Below are 21,523 nucleotides of genomic sequence, written 5' to 3' on the forward strand. Positions count from 1 at the left end.
CACAGGTGGGCTTTATTTAAGTGTCACATGATCTGTCACATGACCTCTATATATACACACCTATCCGACAGTCACCAGTCTCCAACACCGCTAAGCAAGGGGCACCACCAAGCAAGCGGCATCATGAAGACCAAGGACCTCTCCAAACAGGCCAGGGACAAAGTTGTGGAGAAGTCCAGATCAGGGTTGGGTTATAAAAAAACATATCAGAAACTTTGAACATCCCACGGAGCACCATTAAATCCATTATTAAAGAATGGAAAGAACAAACCTGCCAAGAGAGGGCTGCCTACCAAACCTCACAGACCAGGCAAGGAGGGCATTAATCAGAGAGGCAACAAAGAGACCAAAGATAATTCTATCTCCGTTGTGGAGCTCCTTCAGGGTTATCTGTCCATAGGACCGCATTAAGTCATACACTCCACAGAGCTGGGCTTTATGGAAGAGTGGCCAGAAAAAAATAAGCAAACATGTACGGTGTTCGCCAAAAGGTATGTGGGAGACTCTCCAAACATATGGAAGATTGTACTCTGGTCAGATGAGACTAAAATTGAGCTTTTTGGCCATCAAGGAAAAGCTATGTCTGGCACAAACCCAACACCTCTCATCCCCCCGAGAATACCATCCCTACAGTGAAGTATGGTGATAGCTGCATCATGCTGTGGGGATGTATTTCATCGGCAGGGATAGTGAAACTGGTCAGAATTGAAGGAATGATGGATGGCGCTAAATACAGGGAAATTCTTGAGGGAAACCTGTTTCAGTCTTCCAGAGATTTGAGACTGGGACAGAGGTTCACCTTCCATCAGGACATTGACCCTAAGCATACTGCTAAAGCAACACTTGATTGGTTTAAGGAGAAACATTTAAATGTCTTGGAATGGCCTAGTCAAAGCCCAGACCTCAATCCAATTGAGAATCTGTGGTATGTTTCAAAGATTGCTGTACACCAGCGGAACCCATCCAACTTGAAGGAGATGGAGCAGTTTTGCCTTGAAGAATGGACACAAATCCCAGTGGCTATAGAGACATACCCCAAGAGACTTTCAGCTATAATTGCTGCATACCCCCAAAAAATCAATTTTAATTCCAGGTTGTAAGGCAACGAAATAGGAAAAATGCAAAGGAGGGTGAATACTTTTCCAAGCAACTGTACATGAAAACCAAAAGGATTATACCAGGTACAAATAAGGGTTATTTTATGGGATAGCCCAGAACCTTTTTTCTATGAGTGTGTACAGTTATTGTTGATAATTAAGTGTGTGAGTGCTCAAACACCGTTGCAGATAATAATCTTCTTAATACAACTTAAACAAAATATACCAGCTGTGAGTACCTTCACGGGGTGAAGAAATCAGACATTTCTTGTCCACAAGTCTTCTCTTTCCATGACTCAGGATAGGAATGTTGATCTAGCAACAGATTCCCCCTGTCCATGTGATGTTATTAGTTGTGAACAAAAGGCTAAACTGATCCTGAAAGAATTACCACACTGGGGAAACCTTTCCAGTTCAAAAAGGTTCTTCGAGGAACCCCTCTGAAAACGGTCTTTGATGAATCCCTCTTGTAAAGGTATTGTTTTTACCTTTTTAATAATATCTTGTAGAGGTGGCAGCCTATCAGAAGATTGGAGGTGTGGCTTTCATATATGTATATTTGGCCACCCGTTAGAGTAAATGTAATTTCTGTTCATCATGTTTGTACACTGCAAATTAAAACTTTCCTTAAATATGTATGCATATTACATTTTCTAATATAATACTAACATTACTGATTACATATAGTAATAAAGTGGTAACTATTCCAACTTAGTTTGTTTTGCACAGGCTTTTGAGGAACTCAGTGGTCAACCTTAACATGTGATGACAATACAACAGAGCAGATGAACCGGATTGACATTTACTCCACGGGTGGCCTAAAAATATACATCTGAAAGCCACTTTCGTTTTGAATTAGAATGTTCTGGCATGTCTGCCTACAGGCCATTTGTTGGGATAGTTGTCTGTCTGAAAAGGACCCTCCCCGGGAACATTTTGTTTTTCCCTTTTAGAATTTACCAAGACAGTCTGGGTGGGATCATGGGCACTGCGGTTACCTGTTGGTCGGGTTTCTGAGACTAAGCCCAGCCTTCACACTCTTTATCATTGAGTCTGTGCCTCTGGAAAGTTTTTTTTTTTTTTTTTTTTAGGACTATCATTTTCTCCACCAGGCTAGATGGATGTCATATGGTACAATCTGTTAGTCTCCCCTCTTTCTGTAGGCCTAGGCTATTGGTTACACTCAAGACAAGATTGTTTAGAATTATCTAAGTTTGTCTGTGTCATTTTGTTAATTTTTGTGGTATTAAAAAATATTCTACATGTCTCCATGTAATGTGTTTAGAAAAGGAGAAAAAAAATTCTGGACCTCCTAAAATAATTGACCCCTGGGGCTGAGCCCCGAATGTGCCTCTATTCAGAATGGTCTTTTTAAATGTGTGAGTTCGATGAACTTTTAAGTCGTGAGTTAAATTAACATATTAGGCTGCAGTGACTAGGACTACTATTACCGAATGTAGGCTAGAGAGCCTGCAGGTCCCGACAGAGATCATTGCGGCGTGGCCACATGTTTCATGCTGCGGGCGGAGCAGGTCGCTCAGACAGACAACAATTTTTGTCCAGCTGATTATTTGGAAATTGTTTTCTTTCTGCTTTGTATGCTGTAACCTAGGCCAACCAATTGTATTAACCTTTCTAGGGCAGGCGGAACCCCTCGACAACATTCCGCTGAAAAGTCAGCGCGAAATTCAAAAATATTTCTTCAAATTGCTGGGACCATGGCTGGCAAGCGAGCTGCTTCACATATGCCAAACATAGCATAGTGCATACCTGTAGCCTAGACCTCCTTATGACATTAGGAATGTTATTTTATTGTTCCTTTGCAAATGCGATGATAGATGCATGCAATCGTTTATTATAAAGGTGAACTTTGACTCCCACCAACCATAACCATAGAAATAGAATTCCAAACATTGTGCAGTAAAAAAATCTTAACTTTAATAATATAAATATTGCGTAACACATAATGCATTCAGGAGAAGAAGTTAATTACAAAGTGGCTTCAATATGGGTTATATACATAATAAGTGCTACTTGAAGTCACTATCCACTTCTGAGACGGCAAGGCATTTTGGGACCCTGCTTGGGCTAACTGCTATAGACACTCAGACAAAGCAACAACAGAAAATCATGAAAAATGTCATGTGAAAATGTCATTGGATGCATTTGCACCATCATTACGATTTTGTTGGTGTTGGTACGGCCCATTATTTGATGGTTTAAGAACGTTACATTTTGGTTCTGGATCTCAGGCTATTCCTTTTTCTTCCTCTTCATCCTCAAACACCTCCTCCTCAGTGGTGGCGTCCTGGTACTGCTGGTACTCGGACACCAGGTCATTCATGTTGCTCTCGGCCTCGGTGAACTCCATCTCGTCCATTCCCTCTCCCGTGTACCAGTGCAGGAAGGCCTTGCGACGGAACATAGCAGTGAACTGCTCAGAGAGACGCTTGAACAGCTCCTGGATGGCTGTATTGTTACCTATGAAGGTGGCGGACAGCTTGAGTCCAGGGGGTGGGATATTACAGACCGCTGTCTTAATGTTGTTGGGGATCCAGTCCACAAAGTAGCTGCTGTTCTTGTTCTGAATGGCCAGCATCTGCTCGTCCACCTCCCTCATAGACATGTGACCCCGGAACACCATCGCCGCAGTGAGGTAGCGCCCGTTACGCGGGTCGCAGGCTGCCATCATGTTCTTGGCGTCGAACGCCTGCTGGGTGAGTTCAGGCACGGTGAGGGCACGGTACTGCAGGCCTCCCCTGTTAGTGAGCGGGGCGAAGCCCAGTATGAAGAAGTGCAGGCGGGGGAAGGGTACCATGTTGACGGCCAGCTTGCGGAGGTCGGCATTGAGCTGGCCTGGGAAGCGAAGGCATGTGGTCACCCCGCTCATGGTGACCGACACCAAGTGGTTGAGGTCTCCGTAGGTGGGTGTGGGGAGCTTGAGCTTGCGGAAGCAGATGTCGTAGATCGCCTCATTGTCGATGCAGAAAGTTTCGTCTGTGTTCTCTAGAAGCTGGTGAACAGAGAGGGTGGCGTTGTAGGGCTCCACCACCGTGTCCGATACCTTAGGGGAGGGGACCACGCTGAAGGTGGCCATCATACGGTCGGGGTACTCCTCCTGGATCTTGTTGATGAGTAGGGTCCCCATACCAGAGCCTGTGCCCCCGCCCAGGGAGTGGGTAAGCTGGAAGCCCTGGAGACAGTCACAGTTATCTGCCTCCTTCCTCACCACGTCCATCACTGCTTCCACTAGCTCTGCTCCCTCTGTGTAGTGGCCCTTAGCCCAGTTGTTACCAGCTCCACTCTGACCTAGAGCATGGGGGGAGATAATGTAGTTTGTTATAAGGATAACTTAAGCTGGTTTATGGATGATTTAGGCAGCTATTAATATACACAGTGAGCAAAATTGGTTTGGTGACATCATCACAAAGCAGAGACCCCCACTGACCGAAGATGAAATTGTCCGGTTTAAAGAGGTGTCCTATGTGTCCGCAGCGCACACTGTCCATTGTTCCTGGCTCCAGGTCCACTAGGATGGCTCTGGGGACATACTTGGAGACTGGGGCGAGACAATCACACAGAGACACATGATTAAGGGAATGGACTGGATAAAAGTGCACATTGCTGCATGTAATTCCCTTATACATTTGAGAACGCAATGAGAATTACTTTGATCACTGTTACTGCACTAAACATTTTATTAATACACTAATGTAAATACACAAGGGATGTTTACAGAGATGGACATAGAATGTTGACTCCTGTATTAAAGACACAGAGAGAGACTCACACGAGGATTCGTTGAAGTAGACACTGATCTTGTCCAGCTGAAGGTCTGAGTCGCCCACATAATCCCCAGTGCAGTTGATTCCATGCTCCTCACTAATCACCTCCCAGAACTAGACAGAGAGCACAGTCAAATCTAACCAAACACCTCTGAAAAAGTCAATGATATTGATGATAGAAAGAAGGAGAACAAGACAGTGATAGAGAGAGAGAGGGGGGGGACTGAGTACTGAATTCTTTATATTATACATCACCTTTGCGCCGATCTGGTTGCCACACTGGCCAGCTTGAATGTAAACTATTTCTCGCATCCTTTCCTTTGTGCAATGTGTATTTATCCTCTTGCAGATGTCAGAGAGCCCTGATCCCAGTCTCACACCAAGGTAAAGTGTTTGGGATGTGTTGAATGGACTGTTGACCGGACAATTTATCTTGCACTTCTATTGGACGCCTGTGGGTTTGGCGTGTAGGACTGAGTGGGGTTGCATCCTGGAGCACGGCACGGACTTTAAAATCTATTGGTCTGCATTGTACTCACACAGAGCCTAGTGAGGGATTAGTAGTTAGCACCTGCAGAAGTATCGAACCAGAACCACTGCTAGCTACCCCTCAACTGAACATTGTATGCATAGTTCTCGTAGTCCTCTGTGACCCCTCGCAGTGTTAGCGACAGCTGCTAAATTCTGTGTTTGATTCTCAGTGTGAGTAAGCCTCCAACGCTAATTAGCCACACAGTATGGGTTAGCCCGCTAACTTCCTGTCCTGCGAGAAATACAGCTGGATAAATTAGTGCTTTAGCAGGGGCCACCCTTTTCCCTATTTGGTGATCTACATGGGTCCTGGTCAAAAGTAGAGCACTATATAGGGAATACCTGGTCAAAAGTAGAGCACTATCAAGGGAATAGGGTGCCGTTTGGTATGCAGATGCTGTATGAAGCAGGCCCTAGGTACATAGCTTACTGCTGAAGCACTTTCAATAAATTATAGGGAAAATTTAATATTTTGTATATGTTATTCACTTTAGGTCATAATGTGGATCTGACAGGAATCACTCATAGTCAGATTTATGCATGTTCCAAGGAGGTAGGGGTAACTATGACAAATCCTAACATTTTAAATGTTCTTGTTTTGCTCTGCTAATATGGACTGCACCTGTGCACAAAACCTGCCTTAAGGACCATTTTTAATTTACAGAACGGGGTAGGCCTACATGGAGGAATATTGGGGAGGGACATAGTTTAAACAGTATTTCAGTCTAGGGGAGGGTTTAGTGTTTTTTATTTCAGTCCAGGGGAGGGTTTAGTGTTTTTATTTCAGTCTAGGGGAGGGTTTAGTGTTTTTATTTCAGTCTAGGGGAGGGTTTAGTGTTTTTATTTCAGTCCAGGGGAGGGATTAGTGTTTTTATTTCAGTCTAGGGGAGGGTTTAGTGTTTTTATTTCAGTCTAGGGGAGGGTTTAGTGTTTTTATTTCAGTCCATGGGAGGGTTTAGTGTTTTTATTTCAGTCTAGGGGAGGGTTTGTAATTGATAAAAGTTAAATATTTCCAAATGTTTTAGAATGATTTTCTAATTATTATATCTTTATGTTCCTCATGCCGACCCTAATCACTATGTCTGGTCATTAGTATATCATAGCCTCTCAACTGGAGAACTAATTAGAGCAGATGCTATACTGCTGAGTCAGGTTCACACACACGCACCCACAGGCACACATGTACTTTAAAAAAATATTATTAATTTTTAACTTTCTCGCTCTCTCTCATCCCTCCTCTCATCCCTCCCGTCCTCAATCTCCCCCAGGTCTGTTGGGCTGCAGACGTTTCCAGTCCTCAGTAGTGAATTACAGTACTCTGCTACTAGAGGAGGACAAGGGTCTTCTCTATGTGGGGGCCCGGGGGGCCGCGTTCTCTCTCAACGCCACAGACATCTCAGACAGCACAGCTCGCACTGTAAGAGAGAGAGCAAGATTGTGCATACGTGTGATTTCAGGGAACTTACAGTAGAGGATTTAGGATCTTACCACTCCCACTATTTTATACAAAACATCTTTATTGCAAGGTAAACAACCCCACCTTGAGTCATTGGCTAGGTCCTAATTATCACTCCTTCCTCCCAAAGTGTGCACTTGTTCACTTTCCTCCAATGATTTGAAAGACATGACTGATATAAAAAATGTGTGTCATGCCTACACCAATCCACTGCTTTTCAGATTTGTGGGAACTGGGAAGTAGTGAACGAGTGTACACTTCAGGAAAAGGGAGATATTATTAGGACGCAGTGACTGTCTCTCCAAGAACATTATCCTTAAGGGCACAAAATGATGATCTTCTGTCACTTAATCTGGCCACACTAGGACAGAAACTCAATGCCCTGTTTCACATGACACCCTGTCATAAAACTGTTGTAAACGTAGTTAGCCAAGAACCCTTGTTAACGTTCCACTAACACAGTATAGATGCTCCACAAAGATCAAGTAGTAGAAGTGTGTGATAGATTTGTACAGATTAAACAGATCAAACTGTCATGAACAACACCCCCCTCTTTCTCTCTCACCTGAACTGATCCTTTGTCTAACTCTCTCTGTCTCTCTCTCCCCTTTTCCCTTTCTTTCTCTCTCTCTCTCTCTCTCTCTCTCTCTCTCTCTCTCTCTCTCTCTCTCTCTCTCTCTCTCTCTTTCTCCTATCAGATTGAATGGGAAGCCTCAACGGACCAAAAACAGCAGTGTCTGAGCAAAGGGAAAGACAATAAGGTAGGTATCTTTATTTCATCATATCCCAGCTAGTGTGCATCTTCTCCTTAGAGCATAACCTATCCCTCTCTCTCTTTCTTATTCTCTGTGATATGTTTATTATTTTGCAGAGTGCCTTCATCACAACCTCTCTCTCTCCAGCTCTCTTCCTCACCCTCTCTTTATCTCCCTCTCTCTCCCAAGGATGTTTAAATTTACTCATCTCAACAATTCCTTCCCTCCCTCTCTCGCCCTCACTCATGTCTCATAGTCTCTCTCTCTCTCTCTCTCTCTCTCTCTCTCTCTCTCTCTCTTTTAATGTATTCTCTCTCTCAACAGACAGAGTGTTATAACCACATCAGGTTTCTCCAGAGATTTAACTCAACTCATCTCTACATGTGTGGGACTTACGCCTTCAGACCTCTCTGTGCATACATAGTAAGGAATCTAAGCATACTAAGTCATAGAATGAACATGCATAAAAAAATGTAATAATTTCTCAATGGGTTATTTGGTATTCTAGTAATTTAGAAAAACTCCTTCAAGGTATTGTGTCGGTCGATTCTCTCCCCCTTCCACAGTAATTGACACAATATGAAACATAGTATGCTATACGTGGATGTCGATCTAAGGCAGCCCCCCCGCACCTCTGATTCAGAGGGGTTGGGTTAAATGCGGAACACACATTTCAGTGGAAGGCATTCAGTTGTACAGCTGACTAGGTATCCCGCTTTCCCCTTCTAGCACTGTGTCACTAGCCTCCCTAACCTCCTGTTCTCATGTGTAGGATGAGGGGAGGTTTAAAGTATCATCTGACTTTGAGGAGGGCCGAGAGAAGTGTCCATATGGACCTGCTACAGGCTACACTGGCCTCATCGTAGGTAAGACAACCATTCTTAGACATATATACATGACTACTGTAATCCTTTATTGAGATGTGTTCTGTCACCAAACATGAGAGCCAATGTTTTGGCCTGGTGTAGATGTAAAATATATATATATAAAAAACTAATATTAATATTATTTTATTTTGGGGGGGGGGTATTATTCACAATTTTTATTTACGCTCAATGCTGATGTCATACTTGTTCTGAAATGTAAACCTACCAATAACCATTGCTGTTCCTGTATTGGTCCAGACCAGCAGATGTACACAGCGTCTCAGTATGAGTTCCGGGGCTTCCCGGATGTCCGACGTAACTTCCCCTCCCCCACAGTGAGGTCAGAGGAGGCACCCACACGCTGGTTACATGGTGAGTACCCTGGGGCTAGAAGAGATCCTTACAAAGAACACATGCTGGTTAGATGGTGAGTACCCTGGGGTTGGATCAAATCCTCTCAAAGGACCTATACCCATGAGCCCCATCCCTCCCGCCCTCCAGGTTCTTTGGTTGGTCTTTCTCAAAGATCTATTTGAATGCTTATTTTCATGCTCAAGTCACCGGGTCTTCAAAGAAGACAAGCAGCACCTTCTGTTCTGCCTGTTACTTAAAAGGATAGGTTTTATTTGCTTGAACAGTTTTAATTCATTTCTAAGTGAAGAGTTGGCATGTTTCATTGCGCTGTCTGTGTTTCTTTGTTCCCCAGAGGCTGACTTTGTGGGCAGTGCCCTGGTGAGGGAGAGTGAGGACAGTACCACCGGAGATGACGATAAAATATATTACTTCTTTACTGAGAAGAGCCAGGAGCAGACACCATACTACAGCCACATTAGAGTGGCACGAGTTGGACGAGTCTGTAAGGTGAGGAGAGGTGTAAGGGGGTGAGGAGGGTGTGGGTTGGAAGGGGGGTTGAGAAGAGCCAGGAGCAGACACCATGTGAAGCCAGGAGAGAGTGGTGAAGAGGGAGAAAGAGATGAAGGAAGAGCAGTAGGATGGCCCTGTGGGCATTAGGCACTGACTTACTGTACCAGGGCAAGGACTTTTAGACACTGAAAAAAATGTCAAAGTGAGATATTATTTGTTGAGGACAGGTGTCAAATGATCTGATTTGATCAGCTTAGATACCACCTGGTCAACACTTCTGAGCATTGTGCTCCTGAAAACCCGCTTGCCCTCAACTTTAGTAGAAAGAGAGAGTGTGTTTTGATGTCTACGTTGCCTCTGGCTTGCCCTCTGAGCTGTGTGTGTGTGTGTGTGTGTGTGTGTGTGTGTGTGTTCTTCTCAGCAGCAGATAACACTCTCAAATGCAGAGTGCACTTGATGTCTAGTGTGTATCACCCCTCTCAACAGGGTTACTAATGGGCTTTCACAGGGCTGTGCTGTTGCTAAGCAGACACAGATGCAAACACACACACACACACACACTCCCATGGCTATGCTCTCTGTCTCGTGTCTTAGCTCCGGGGGAGCTGTAGATTGAAAAAGTAAACAATGTTGCAGATACGATAACCTCCCTTGACCCTCCTTTGTGCCCAAGGCATGTTCTCTGGACTTAGTTTAGGTTGTCCATATGTTGAGTGCTAACCTTATTTCTCCTCCTGCTCCCTTTTTCTCTTTCATCCTCCTCTTCTCCCCTGTCCTCTTCTCACTCCCCCTCATCTTCTCCTCTCCCTCCATCCTCCTCTTCTACTCTCCTCCTCCTCCCCCCTCCCTCCTCCTCCCTCTCTCGTAGGGAGACCGAGGAGGTCTTTTGACCCTCCAGAAGAGGTGGACATCGTTCCTGAAGGCCAGACTGGTGTGTTCCCTGCCGGAATATGACTTCCACTTCAACGTGTTGAGGAGTGTGTACACACTGTCTGGGGACACACCTCACGACACGCTGTTCTACGGCATCTTTGGTCTCGAGTGGTAAGTAGTAATAGAACTAGATGTATATGAGATCTATATGAGATATATATGAGAGAGAGACTGTAGTTATGACCTCTATGGTCAGGTTACACTTGGCAATGTCAATGATGGGTTGGCTGTGTGTATGAGAGACCGCAATGTCCTCTGACTGTCTGAGTATCAGGTGATATAGTAGCTCAGCTCTGGTCACCAACGCTCTCTCCCAGTCTTTTTTTTCCATTCCCTAAAAGGGCCCCATTCCTTCTTTTGTTTACCTCTCCTTCTCTTCTCTCCCACTCATACCTTCTCTTATCCTTCACGCCTACACTCTTCTCATTCTCCCTCTCTCTGTTCACCTCACTCCCTTTTTTACATGTCAAAGGAGACGTAGAGCTTCTCTTGATTAGCTTTGAACATTTCTCTTTGTCACCATACCCCCTGCTCTCTCTCTCTCTCTTTCCCTCTCTCTCTTTTCATCTCTGCTATGTCAATCTCTGATCTATTTTAGCTGTCGCTGTAGTAACACCTAAGGTTTACTGCTGGTGGTCGTGTGTGTGTGTGTGTGTGTGTGTGTGTGTGTGTGTGTGTGTGTGTGTGTGTGTGTGTGTGTGTGTGTGTGACCCAGGTCAATGAACATATCCATTGGTAGAGAGAGATGTTTATACTGTATCAGTTTGTGACGTGTCCTCTCTGAGTGCTGTAGTGTTTACAGACCATGTCCCTGGAGACATCACTGTTTGTATTAGGAACCTAGCTTTGAGCTCTCCTGGATTGGAACAGTCACTTGTACCTCTTCACCAGACCTGGTCCAAATAGTATTAGTTTTCTCTCCAATATTTTGGGAATTCTTAATTGAGTGACTTCATTTATCTTGTCCAACCAAATGAAACCAGTGGAATAGATGGAATAGTCCCAAATCCCATTTCTTTATGTGGGATATCACAAACTGTTTAGGGCAGTGTAACTGTTGATCATATCAACGTCTTCGTATGTTACGGCAACCTTCAAACGTGTGTGTGTGTGTGTGTGTGTGTGTGTGTGTGTGTGTGTGTGTGTGTGTGTGTGTGTGTGTGTGTACAATAGGAAGAACGTGAAGGCGTCGGCAGTGTGCCAGTTTTCTCTGTCTGAGCTACAGCGGGTCTTTGATGGGCCCTACATAGAGAACCAGGACTCTGGAGCCAAATGGAGCGACGAGTACACTGGCAAGGTCCCTAACCCACGACCTGGATCAGTGAGTGTCACACACGCACACACCTCATTTTTTGCTGTCCAAGCAGACTTCTATATAACAGGCCCAGTCAGGTCTTCTTAGTTGCCGATCTAAAGTTTCCCCTAATCTATCTCCTCTTTCCCCAGCATCCCAACATCCAATCTACTGAGTCTAAATACTCACATGAAGAACTGGGGAAAGGGAGAGATTGAGACGGTAAAGGGTGGGGAGGGGGAAAGGTGGAGGAGTGATAAACAGACTGAGGAGGAGGGACTGGGAAGGAGAGAGAGGGAAAAAGTGATCATAGAGCCGAGTGGCAGCTTCTTGGATGAGGATCAAATGGAAGGAGCTTATGTTGTTGAAAGCCATTTTCTATGGTGATTATTGCTGGGCCAAGACTCTGCGCAGTTATGATGATGACTTATTATAGGTTCCAAAGGAATGACACCATTAATGAGACGGGTCGTGATCCACAGTAGTGTCGTTTCAATGCCGAAAAGCTTAATTTCCGCTCTCCGGGTCTAGCTGTGAAATGGGGTAGATGAAGTAACGGTTCTGGGTCTTAACTGTAGTGGCAGTGTCAAAGCCTCTTAGCAGAGTTGGCAATGACATCTTACAGAGGACAAAGTCAGAGAAGTTGTTCGCTTAGTCAGGTGGAGAGAGATCAGCAGCTTGCACACACTGACTTTTCAACTCATAGTGGCTAATAGGTCACAGGAGGCTGCTGAGGGGAGGACGGCTCATTATAATGGCTGGAATGGAGTAAATGGAATGGTATCAAACACACGTGTTTGATGAGTTCGATTACCATTCCAGGGCTATATCTTCCACTCATCTCTCTCTATCCATCTACAGTATCTATCCCCATTAATTTATTCATCCATCCATCCAGACCATTTGAGAGCCAGAGGCCTCAACTCTACCTCTTTCTCTCCTCTATCCCTCTCTCTTCTGAATGTATTTTTCTTAATCCCTCGCTCCAGTGTATAACTGACCCGTTGAGATCTAGAAGTGTCAACTCCTTCCTCTCATCCCCCTCTCTCTCCATCCTTCTCATCCCCTCTTCCCTCGTCTATAGTGTATAACAGACCAGTTGAGATCCAGAGGTATCAACTCCTCCACCTCCTTGCCAGACGACGTGTTGAACTTTGTGAGGAGACACCCTCTGATGTCCCAGCAAGTCATGTCTACAGAGCAGCGCCCCCTGTTGTTCAGGAGGACCACAGACTACACCCAGCTGGCGGCTCACAGGGTGGAGGGGCTAGACGGGCAGAACTACCATGTACTGTTCATGGGCACAGGTTGGTGGGGGTGTAGAGAGGGGGAGGGTTATGGTGTGCATGTGTTATGCTGTGTGTTTGCGTACATGTGATTCATTTGTGTGTCACTAGGCAGTCAATTATTGTGATCACCAATCATCTCAGTAATGGAATGGAACAGACTTCAAACCACATGTACAGTTCATCCCATTGTATGTGTGTGTGTGTTGTGACCCTGTCTCTGTCTCCTGTTTCAGACGATGGCTGGCTGCACAGGGCTGTGGAGGTCAAGGGCCATCTACACATCATAGAGGAGCTTCAGCTGTTTGACCAACCACAGCCTGTGGATAGCCTGGTCATCTCACACTCCCAGGTACACTCTGACTTTATCTCCTTCACAAACGGACGTGCAGACACGTACACACATGCACAGGTGCACATTTTCACTCACACGGCTAGTATTATGTTTTGTATGTTTTGTTTATTGTCATTCTAAGTGAAGGACCGCTAACCCAGATCCACTGCTGTTGGCTTTTGCTCTAGCCCATTTTCAATAACACAGAGAGTCTCTCTCTCTCTCTCTCTCTCTCTCCCCTCTAGATGAGTGTGTATGTAGGTTCTCCCTCTGGTGTGGTCCAGCTGCCTCTCTCCACCTGTAGCAGGTACACCTCCTGTTACGACTGTGTCTTCTCCCGGGACCCTTACTGTGGCTGGGATGGACAGGACTGTGTGGACATCACAGCACAGACTGACAGGTGCGTGTGTGTCATCACGTCACTGTCAGGTGATGGGGTTGAGTAATATCATTTTAACTGGTGCCCTTGTGTCTGTCTGTGTGTTTGATTTGACTTATCTTATCTTCTGTACATCTCTGTCCGTGTTGCAATCTCTGCAATGCATTCACAACTGTTGCGTAATGCTGAACTGGGCGTAATGTTTGTTGACTGTGCTGGTGAACGTGACATGAATAGTTCTGTGTGTGTGTGTGTGTGTGTGTGTGTGTGTGTGTGTGTGTGTGTGTGTGTGTGTGTGTGTGTGTGTGTGTGTGTGTGCACCTGATGACAGGCTAACAGTCTCTCCTCCTCTCCTCTCCTGTCAGGTCTAACCTGAGTCAGGACGTCCTGTATGGGAACAGAGGATGTGACAACGACACAGCAGGCGGTACGCAGACACACACAGACAGGCCTTATCTGACCATACTTAGTTGTATTGACGTGCAGATGTATTTTATCTGGAAAGTTGAGGGATTTAAGAGTTGTGTTAATATTTTGAAAGTTGGTTATGCATGCTGTCTCTGCAGCACCCTCGTTTCCATAGCACCTCTAATCATATTTCTGATAGATCTGAAGAGAACTTTCAGAAGAGAATCTGACTTATGCATTGATGCACTTTACATACTAAGAAGTTAGAAAATGCTATGCAATTCAGGATTTGAGATCCTCAAGCTTTTCTGATTATGATGCAATTGTTTTAAATGGGAGAATGTAACATGTTGAATTCTTTATGCACCAGTGATTTTAGAGTCATATATGCAGTCTGATAAGTTGTAAACACAGTGCAATGTCTTGGGCCTTTTAGTGTCTATTCTGAAATCCATAACAGTATATCAGTCTTATTGTGAGAGGATACTCATGTTGTATGTGTGTTGCCATTCATTCAGAGCTAGTCCAGCACCGGAGCCGGTCTGTGATGGTGGGAGATGACGTGCTGCTCCAGTGTGAACTCGGCTCCAACCTGGCAACCCCAGTGTGGACTCTGGGTGGATCAGAGCTGCAGGGCTACGGCCTGGACTCTGGCTTCAGAGTGGGAAATGATGGCCTCCTGGTCATTGAGTCCCGACCTGAGCAGAGCGGCGAGTACACCTGCCACGCCCTTGAGAATGGCATCCGGGTCGCCGTGGTTACGTACTCTGTGACAGTTCGTTTAGACATGCCCCAACCCCCTCCCCCGCCCATGGACCCCAACAAGGAAGACTACTCCTACTACACCCCCGGGACCCTGACTCATCCAGCCTTGACCCCCCTCCTCCACCCAGCGCACCCCCCTCCTCAGAGAGGCCCCTGCTAACCCCTCCCCCGGCCCATCTCCCCCCCACCTCGGAGCTGCTCTCCCCCAGGAGCATGGAGGCTATGTACCTGTCCATGATCACCATCCTAGGGGGTCTGTGTCTGGTTCTCACAGTGGTTCTCCTCTACGTGGGCTTCTGTCTTCGGGGCGGCCACAGGGGGAAGTACTCTCTCCGCGCTGCCGCCGCTGCCTCTGCCAATCACACGAACAGGAAGAAAAAACACAGGAAGAAGCATCAGAAACGCCACAGTAGCTCCACCCACCTAGAGCTCAAGACCATCTCCAGCCACTGTAATGGGAATGGGATCTGTAATGGTAACGGTGTCTCCAAACAACCGGGGGACGATGACGCGCATGAAGGGGGCTTTCTCCAGATCGTCCCTGGGGAGGGCCAGTCGTCCCCCAACAAGGACCCCCCACCCCCTGCCCCTCCTCTCCCCCCGCCTCCTCAGACACCCCACACTGCCCTCAACCAATCAGAGTGTGACTTGCAAGACTTCCCCAGCCCCAATGGCCTATCGGCGACGTTACCCAGCGTCTTGCGGAGGATGCACGGGAACAGCTATGTGTTGTTAAGACAGAGTGACGCAGACAGCAGTTCTCCTCTCTGCTACTCCTTCACTGAGGAACTCAACAGGATCCTAGAGAAGAGGAAGCACACACAGCTGCTGCCCAAACCGGACGAGAGCTCTGTGTAGTAGAGGGAATCTGTGTCAGGGAGGTAGCTCCCCCTGTGGTGGGAGGACTGAACTGGGACATTAATATAGGCCATTTAGCAGATCCAAAGCGACTTACATCAGTGAGTACATACGTTTTGTATTGGTGGCCCCAGCGACAATTGAACCTATGACTCGGTCATTACATGCTGAAGGGCCTGTTGTAAGGCTCTGACTTTATCTCCTTCTCCAAGTCAAGAATAGTAATACTCATCGGGAGGAACTTGAGAAACTGGCCCCAAACCGAGGGGTGCATAGATCATTTGTGGATGACCCATGCTGCTCACAGAGTAAATGGGCTCTAGGCAAGTCTATATAACAGCAGCTAGCCTGAATTATGAGAGGGAGATAGCCTGCCATTTGTCCTACTTAAAGGCCCAGTGCAGTCGAAATGCTTTTTTCCTGTGTTTTGTATAATATTGTACAACAGTTGATGAAATGAACACTGTAAAAGTGTGATTTTTTTAAAATCAGTGTCATTTCCTCATATTTGCTAGTTGGAAATACAGCTGTCTAATCAACCTGTTTGCATTGGCGGGAGTTTCGGCTTGCCTGGTGATATCACCAGGCGGTAAATTAGTTAATAGACCAATAACAAAGAGAGTTTCTAACCTCTCTGCCAATAACAGCTTATAGTTTTAAGTTTTCCCCTCCCCACACAGACCACTCCCAGACAGTCCTAACAAAAGTCTTGCTTGAGAAATTTGCTAAAAAGCCGTTTTTGTCCATTTTAAGGCAAGGTACTTAATTGTTACCTAGAAATGACTGGATATAGATATAAAAACGGCTGCAATGGGTCTTTAAAAAAAAAGTTTTTGCACCACTGAAAATGGGCACACATCTAATGAGTCGCTTGCATGTGTGTTGGAATAACAACTATGTTTCAAAAGAGGAGATTTCTGCACAATATTCAACCTTCCTAGGAGCTATTCTTGTATCTCTGTCTCCTGTTTGACACCCAAAGGCATGGGTTACAGTGAGGACTCACGTAAGATAAGCCTCTCTAGGAGAGACAGAGAGAACCTACCTCAGCTTTGCAAAACTTAGCAGGCTAGAGCTAACCCATCTCAAGTCAATACGGCTCAGTCTGGATCAATAAAAGACTAGCCCTGGAGGGGGTGATTCAGGGAGCAGGCCTCAGATCTCAGCCCCAGAATAAGGTTCCTCGCTGGGCAGGACACGAATGGCAGGGACCCTGTGAAGTCTCAACACAGACCATGGTAACAAGGAGGAAAAGGAGGAAGAAGAAGAGGCTCATATGAAGTTGTTGTGAATTGTGACAGCGGCCTTGAATTGGCTTGTGTTTTAAAATGGAGGCAGATGTCCGAAGAAGGGGCAAGATGTGTTTTAACGATGGTGTGCTCTACACCTTACTAGCAGGTTTCATATTAGAACATTGAGGGGAAAAGTGTATTTGTTTTTATTCTTAGAGGTTCTCATTGTAAATTATCTTTATTGATTACAATGGTAACACAAACTGTAATAACCACATTGAAGTATTATTATTAACATATAGCAACGTTTAACCCAAGACAGAGAGAGTATCCAATGAAAATACCCTTTGAACATTAGATTTGTGTTAGGAAAATGACAGTATTAACAGTTCTTATGCACTTTCAATGCCATTTGCTTCAGACATTCCTTGGATATTATGTACTCAAATCAATGGACACTACAAGCACATCAGGACTATGGGAGATTCAACATCATCACACCCTGTCAAGAGACAACACCATCAACTAAGTTGGAGCTAATGGATTAGCAGCACCCCTACACTACTGACTCTCCTAACCAACTCCAACGAATGTGTCTGAACTGGGGTTGGCAGAATTCCCCGTTCTGAACTCATCACAGCTCAGCCACAGAGGATCAGACATCACTTCCGGTTCATGGCCATAACAACTTATAGGCTACACACCTGAGGTAAGCAGACTGAGTTTTGCTTTCTGATATTTTGTTGGTTGTACAGACAGACACACACAGACAGAGAGACAGACACACACAGACAGAAACAGACAGAGAGACAGACACAGAGAGACAGACACAGAGAGACAGACACAGAGAGACAGACACAGAGAGACAGACACAGAGAGACAGACACAGAGAGACAGACACAGAGAGACAGACACAGACAGACATAGACAGACAGACAGACAGACGGACAGACGGACAGACAGAGGGACAGACAGACAGAGGGACATAGACACAGAGAGACAGACACAGAGAGACAGAGAGACAGACACAGAGAGACAGACAGACAGATCAAATCCAATTATCCAATTATTTGTCACATACACATGGTTAGCAGATGTTAATGCGAGTGTTGCGAAATGCTTGTGCTTCTAGTTCCAACAATGCAGTAATAACCAACAAGTAATCTAACTAACAATTCCAAAACTACTGTCTTATACACAGTGTAAGGGGATAAAGAATATGTACATAAAGATATGAATGAGTGATGGTACAGAGCAGCATAGGCAAGATACAGTAGATGGTATCGAGTACAGTATATACATATGAGATGAGTATGGAAACAAAGTGGCATAGTTAGTGGCTCGTGATACATGTATTACATAAGGATGCAGTAGATGATACAGAGTACAGTATATATGAACACATATGAGATGTATAATGTAGGGTATGTAAACATTATATTAGGTAGCATTGTTTAAAGTGGCTAGTGATATATTTTACATCATTTCCCATCAATTCCCATTATTAAAGTGGCTGGAGTTGAGACAGTGTGTTGGCAGCAGCCACTCAATGTTAGTGGTTGCTGTTTAACAGTCTGATGGCCTTGAGATAGAAGCTGTTTTTCAGTCTCTCGGTCCCAGCTTTGATGCACCTGTACTGACCTCGCCTTCTGGATGATAGCGGGGTGAACAGGCAGTGGCTTGGGTGGTTGTTGTCCTTGATGATCTTTATGGCCTTCCTGTAACATCGGGTGGTGTAGGTGTCCTGAAGGGCAGGTAGTTTGCCCCCGGTGATGCGTTGTGCAGACCTCACTACCCTCTGGAGAGCCTTACGGTTGTGGGCAGAGCAGTTGCCGTACCAGGCGGTGATACAGCCCGCCAGGATGCTCTCGATTGTGCATCTGTAGAAGTTTGTGAGTGCTTTTGGTGACAAGCCGAATTTCTTCAGCCTCCTGAGGTTGAAGAGGCGCTGCTGCACCTTCTTCGATGCTGTCTGTGTGAGTGGACCAATTCAGTTTGTCTGTGATGTGTATGCCGAGGAACTTAAAACTTACTACCCTCTCCACTACTGTTCAAACGATGTGGATAGGGGGGTGTTCCCTCTGCTGTTTCCTGAAGTCCACAATCATCTCCTTAGTTTTGTTGACGTTGAGTGTGAGGTTATTTTCCTGACACCACACTCCGAGGGCCCTCACCTCCTCCCTGTAGGCCGTCTCGTCGTTGTTGGTAATCTAGCCTACCACTGTTGTGTCGTCCGCAAACTTGATGATTGAGTTGGAGGCGTGCGTGGCCACGCAGTTGTGGGTGAACAGGGAGTACAGGAGAGGGCTCAGAACGCACCCTTGTGGGGCCCCAGTGTTGAGGATCAGCGGGGTGGAGATGTTGTTGCCTACCCTCACCACTTGGGGGCGGCCCGTCAGGAAGTCCAGTACCCAGTTGCACAGAGCGGGGTCGAGACCCAGGGTCTCGAGCTTCATGACGAGCTTGGAGGGTACTATGGTGTTAAATGCCGAGCTGTAGTCGATGAACAGCATTCTCACATAGGTATTCCTCTTGTCCAGATGGGTTAGGGCAGTGTGCAGTGTGGTTGAGATTGCATCGTCTGTGGACCTATTTGGGCGGTAGGCAAATTGGAGTGGGTCTATGGTGTCAGGTAGGGTGGAGGTGATATGGTCCTTGACTAGTCTCTCAAAGCACTTCATGATGACGGAAGTGAGTGCTACGGGGTGGTAGTCGTTTAGCACAGTTACCTTAGCTTTCTTGGGAACAGGAACAATGGTGGCCCTCTTGAAGCATGTGGGAACAGCAGACTGGTATAGGGATTGATTGAATATGATTGAAGATATAGACAGACAGACAGAAATAGACAGACAGAAATAGACAGACAGAAATAGACAGACAGACAGACAGACAGACAGACAGACAGACAGACAGACAGACATAGACAGACAGACATAGACATAGACAGACAGATATAGACAGACAGACATACAGACATAGACAGACAGACATACAGACATAGACACAGAGAGACAGACACAGACACAGAGAGACAGACACAGACAGACAGACAGCCAGACATAGACAGACAGACAGCCAGACATAGACAGCCAGACATAGACAGACAGACATAGACATAGACAGACAGACAGCCATAGACATAGACAGACAGACAGACATAGACAGACAGGCATAGACAGACAGACATAGACAGACAGACATAGACAGACATAGACAGACAGACAGACAGACATAGACAGACAGACAGACAGACAGACAGACAGACAGACAGACATAGACAGACAGACAGACATAGACAGACAGACAGACATAGACAGCCACACACAGCCAGCCATAGACAGACAGCCAGCCATAGACATAGACAGACAGCCACAGACATAGACAGACAGACATAGACAGACAGACAGACAGACAGACATAGACAGACAGACAGACATAGACATAGATAGACAGACAGACAGACAGACAGAGACATAGACAGACAGACATACATAGATAGACAGACAGACATAGATAGACAGACATAGATAGAAAGACAGACATAGATAGACGGACAAACAGAGCAAGACAGGCACTCTGCCAAATAGCTGCTGAAACCAGTGTTTCCCAACCCTGGTCCTCCAGTTCCCCAACAGTAATCATTTTGATTGTAACCCTGGACAAGCACACCTGATTCAACTTGTCAACTAATCATCAAGCCCTCAATGAGCTGAATGAGGTGTGTTTGTCCAGGGCTACACTGAGAATGTGTACTGTTGGGGGTACACGAGGACCAGGGTTGGGAAGCACTGGCATTTTAAACAATTATATACAGTTACTCAGACAAATTGCAATCTCCCATAAAATCACTGATGTTAAATGGAAGAGCCGTATAGGCCTACTAAAAGAGAGGAACTAAGGTAAGAACAAACTAGGATTAGTTATATTGATTTTAATAGATATTTGCAGCCTGTGTTACAGCAAAACTGATATGGTGGCCAGATAGTGACATCCAGGGGAGCTCTGCTCTCGTCAGTTCTCCTCGTTTCTTTTAGTGTTGGTTGTTAGGAATACAGAGGGTAGAGCAGAGAGGGTCGATATTAGTGAAGCAGAGTAAAAAAAATCTAGCCGCTCCAGGTGAAGGGAAAAAAATGTCCTCTACATGAGATGAAACTGTTCACCATTCTCTGAATCGGATGCTCTCTCTCTCTTTCTCCACTTGCCGTCTTTTCCCTTTTTCACCATCTCCTTTCTCTCTTTCTCTCACACATTTGTCTTTATCTTTTTTCCCTCCTCCCTCATCTTGTCCTTTTCTCCTTTGCTTTCTCTTCTTCTCATCTATTTCCTCCATGTCACCACTGATCTCCAGAGTTCTGTCTCTCCTCTGTGAGACGCACAAGTTAATTGGAGCAGGTGAACCTGGCAAGAGCACCTGACCTCTCTGTAGAGAGATTGAAGAGGGGGAGAGAGTTCCACCAGAGATTTCCTGAATAGATTTATTTCAGATGCACACTCTGTTCTCAATTATCTTCTTATACCTCTAGACCCTGAAAACGGAAAGTAGCACACACATGCAGACACACACACTCTCTCTCTCTCTCTCGCTCTCACTCACTCACATGCGCGCACACACACCACGTATGATTGAATCTAACAAGCCAGGACAGGTCTCTAATGTGAGTCTGTGATGTGGGCTGGAGA

At 45.6% G+C, this 21,523-nt stretch overlaps 2 protein-coding genes across 2 annotated transcripts in view; one reads left to right on the top strand and one right to left on the bottom strand.

The window, feature by feature from the left end:
• LOC135512181 (semaphorin-4G-like) overlaps nt 1-21,523 on the top strand; it is a 60,337-nt gene that overhangs the window by 32,187 nt on the left and 6,627 nt on the right. The window contains 14 exon segments of the mRNA XM_064933912.1: nt 6,682-6,830; nt 7,568-7,630; nt 7,949-8,047; nt 8,397-8,490; nt 8,749-8,862; nt 9,197-9,351; nt 10,223-10,398; nt 11,461-11,608; nt 12,666-12,888; nt 13,104-13,219; nt 13,447-13,601; nt 13,946-14,007; nt 14,507-14,836; nt 14,839-17,552. Of these exon segments, the coding sequence (XP_064789984.1) occupies nt 6,682-6,830; nt 7,568-7,630; nt 7,949-8,047; nt 8,397-8,490; nt 8,749-8,862; nt 9,197-9,351; nt 10,223-10,398; nt 11,461-11,608; nt 12,666-12,888; nt 13,104-13,219; nt 13,447-13,601; nt 13,946-14,007; nt 14,507-14,836; nt 14,839-15,611 (2,657 nt within the window). The 3' untranslated portion in view covers nt 15,612-17,552.
• Nucleotides 3,055-5,320, bottom strand: LOC135512182 (tubulin beta chain-like). Its single transcript, XM_064933913.1, has 4 exons — nt 5,138-5,320; nt 4,888-4,996; nt 4,546-4,656; nt 3,055-4,406 (listed from the first exon to the last, which is right to left on the bottom strand). The coding sequence occupies exons 1-4, from the start codon at nt 5,192-5,194 to the stop codon at nt 3,346-3,348; spliced, it is 1,338 nt and encodes a 445-aa protein (XP_064789985.1). The 5' UTR covers nt 5,195-5,320; the 3' UTR covers nt 3,055-3,345.

This window comes from Oncorhynchus masou, chromosome 24 (genome assembly GCF_036934945.1).
Source record: "Oncorhynchus masou masou isolate Uvic2021 chromosome 24, UVic_Omas_1.1, whole genome shotgun sequence".
NCBI lineage: Eukaryota > Metazoa > Chordata > Actinopteri > Salmoniformes > Salmonidae > Oncorhynchus > Oncorhynchus masou.

Coding starts and splice junctions, on each gene's coding strand:
- LOC135512182 (XM_064933913.1), bottom strand. CDS start 5,194: ATGCGAGAAATAGTTTACATTCAAGCTGGCCAGTGTGGCAACCAGATC. Junction 4,997..5,137: donor GCAACCAGATCGGCGCAAAG/GTGATGTATAAT, acceptor CTCTCTGTCTAG/TTCTGGGAGGTGATTAGTGA. Junction 4,657..4,887: donor CTACTTCAACGAATCCTCGT/GTGAGTCTCTCT, acceptor GTCTCGCCCCAG/TCTCCAAGTATGTCCCCAGA.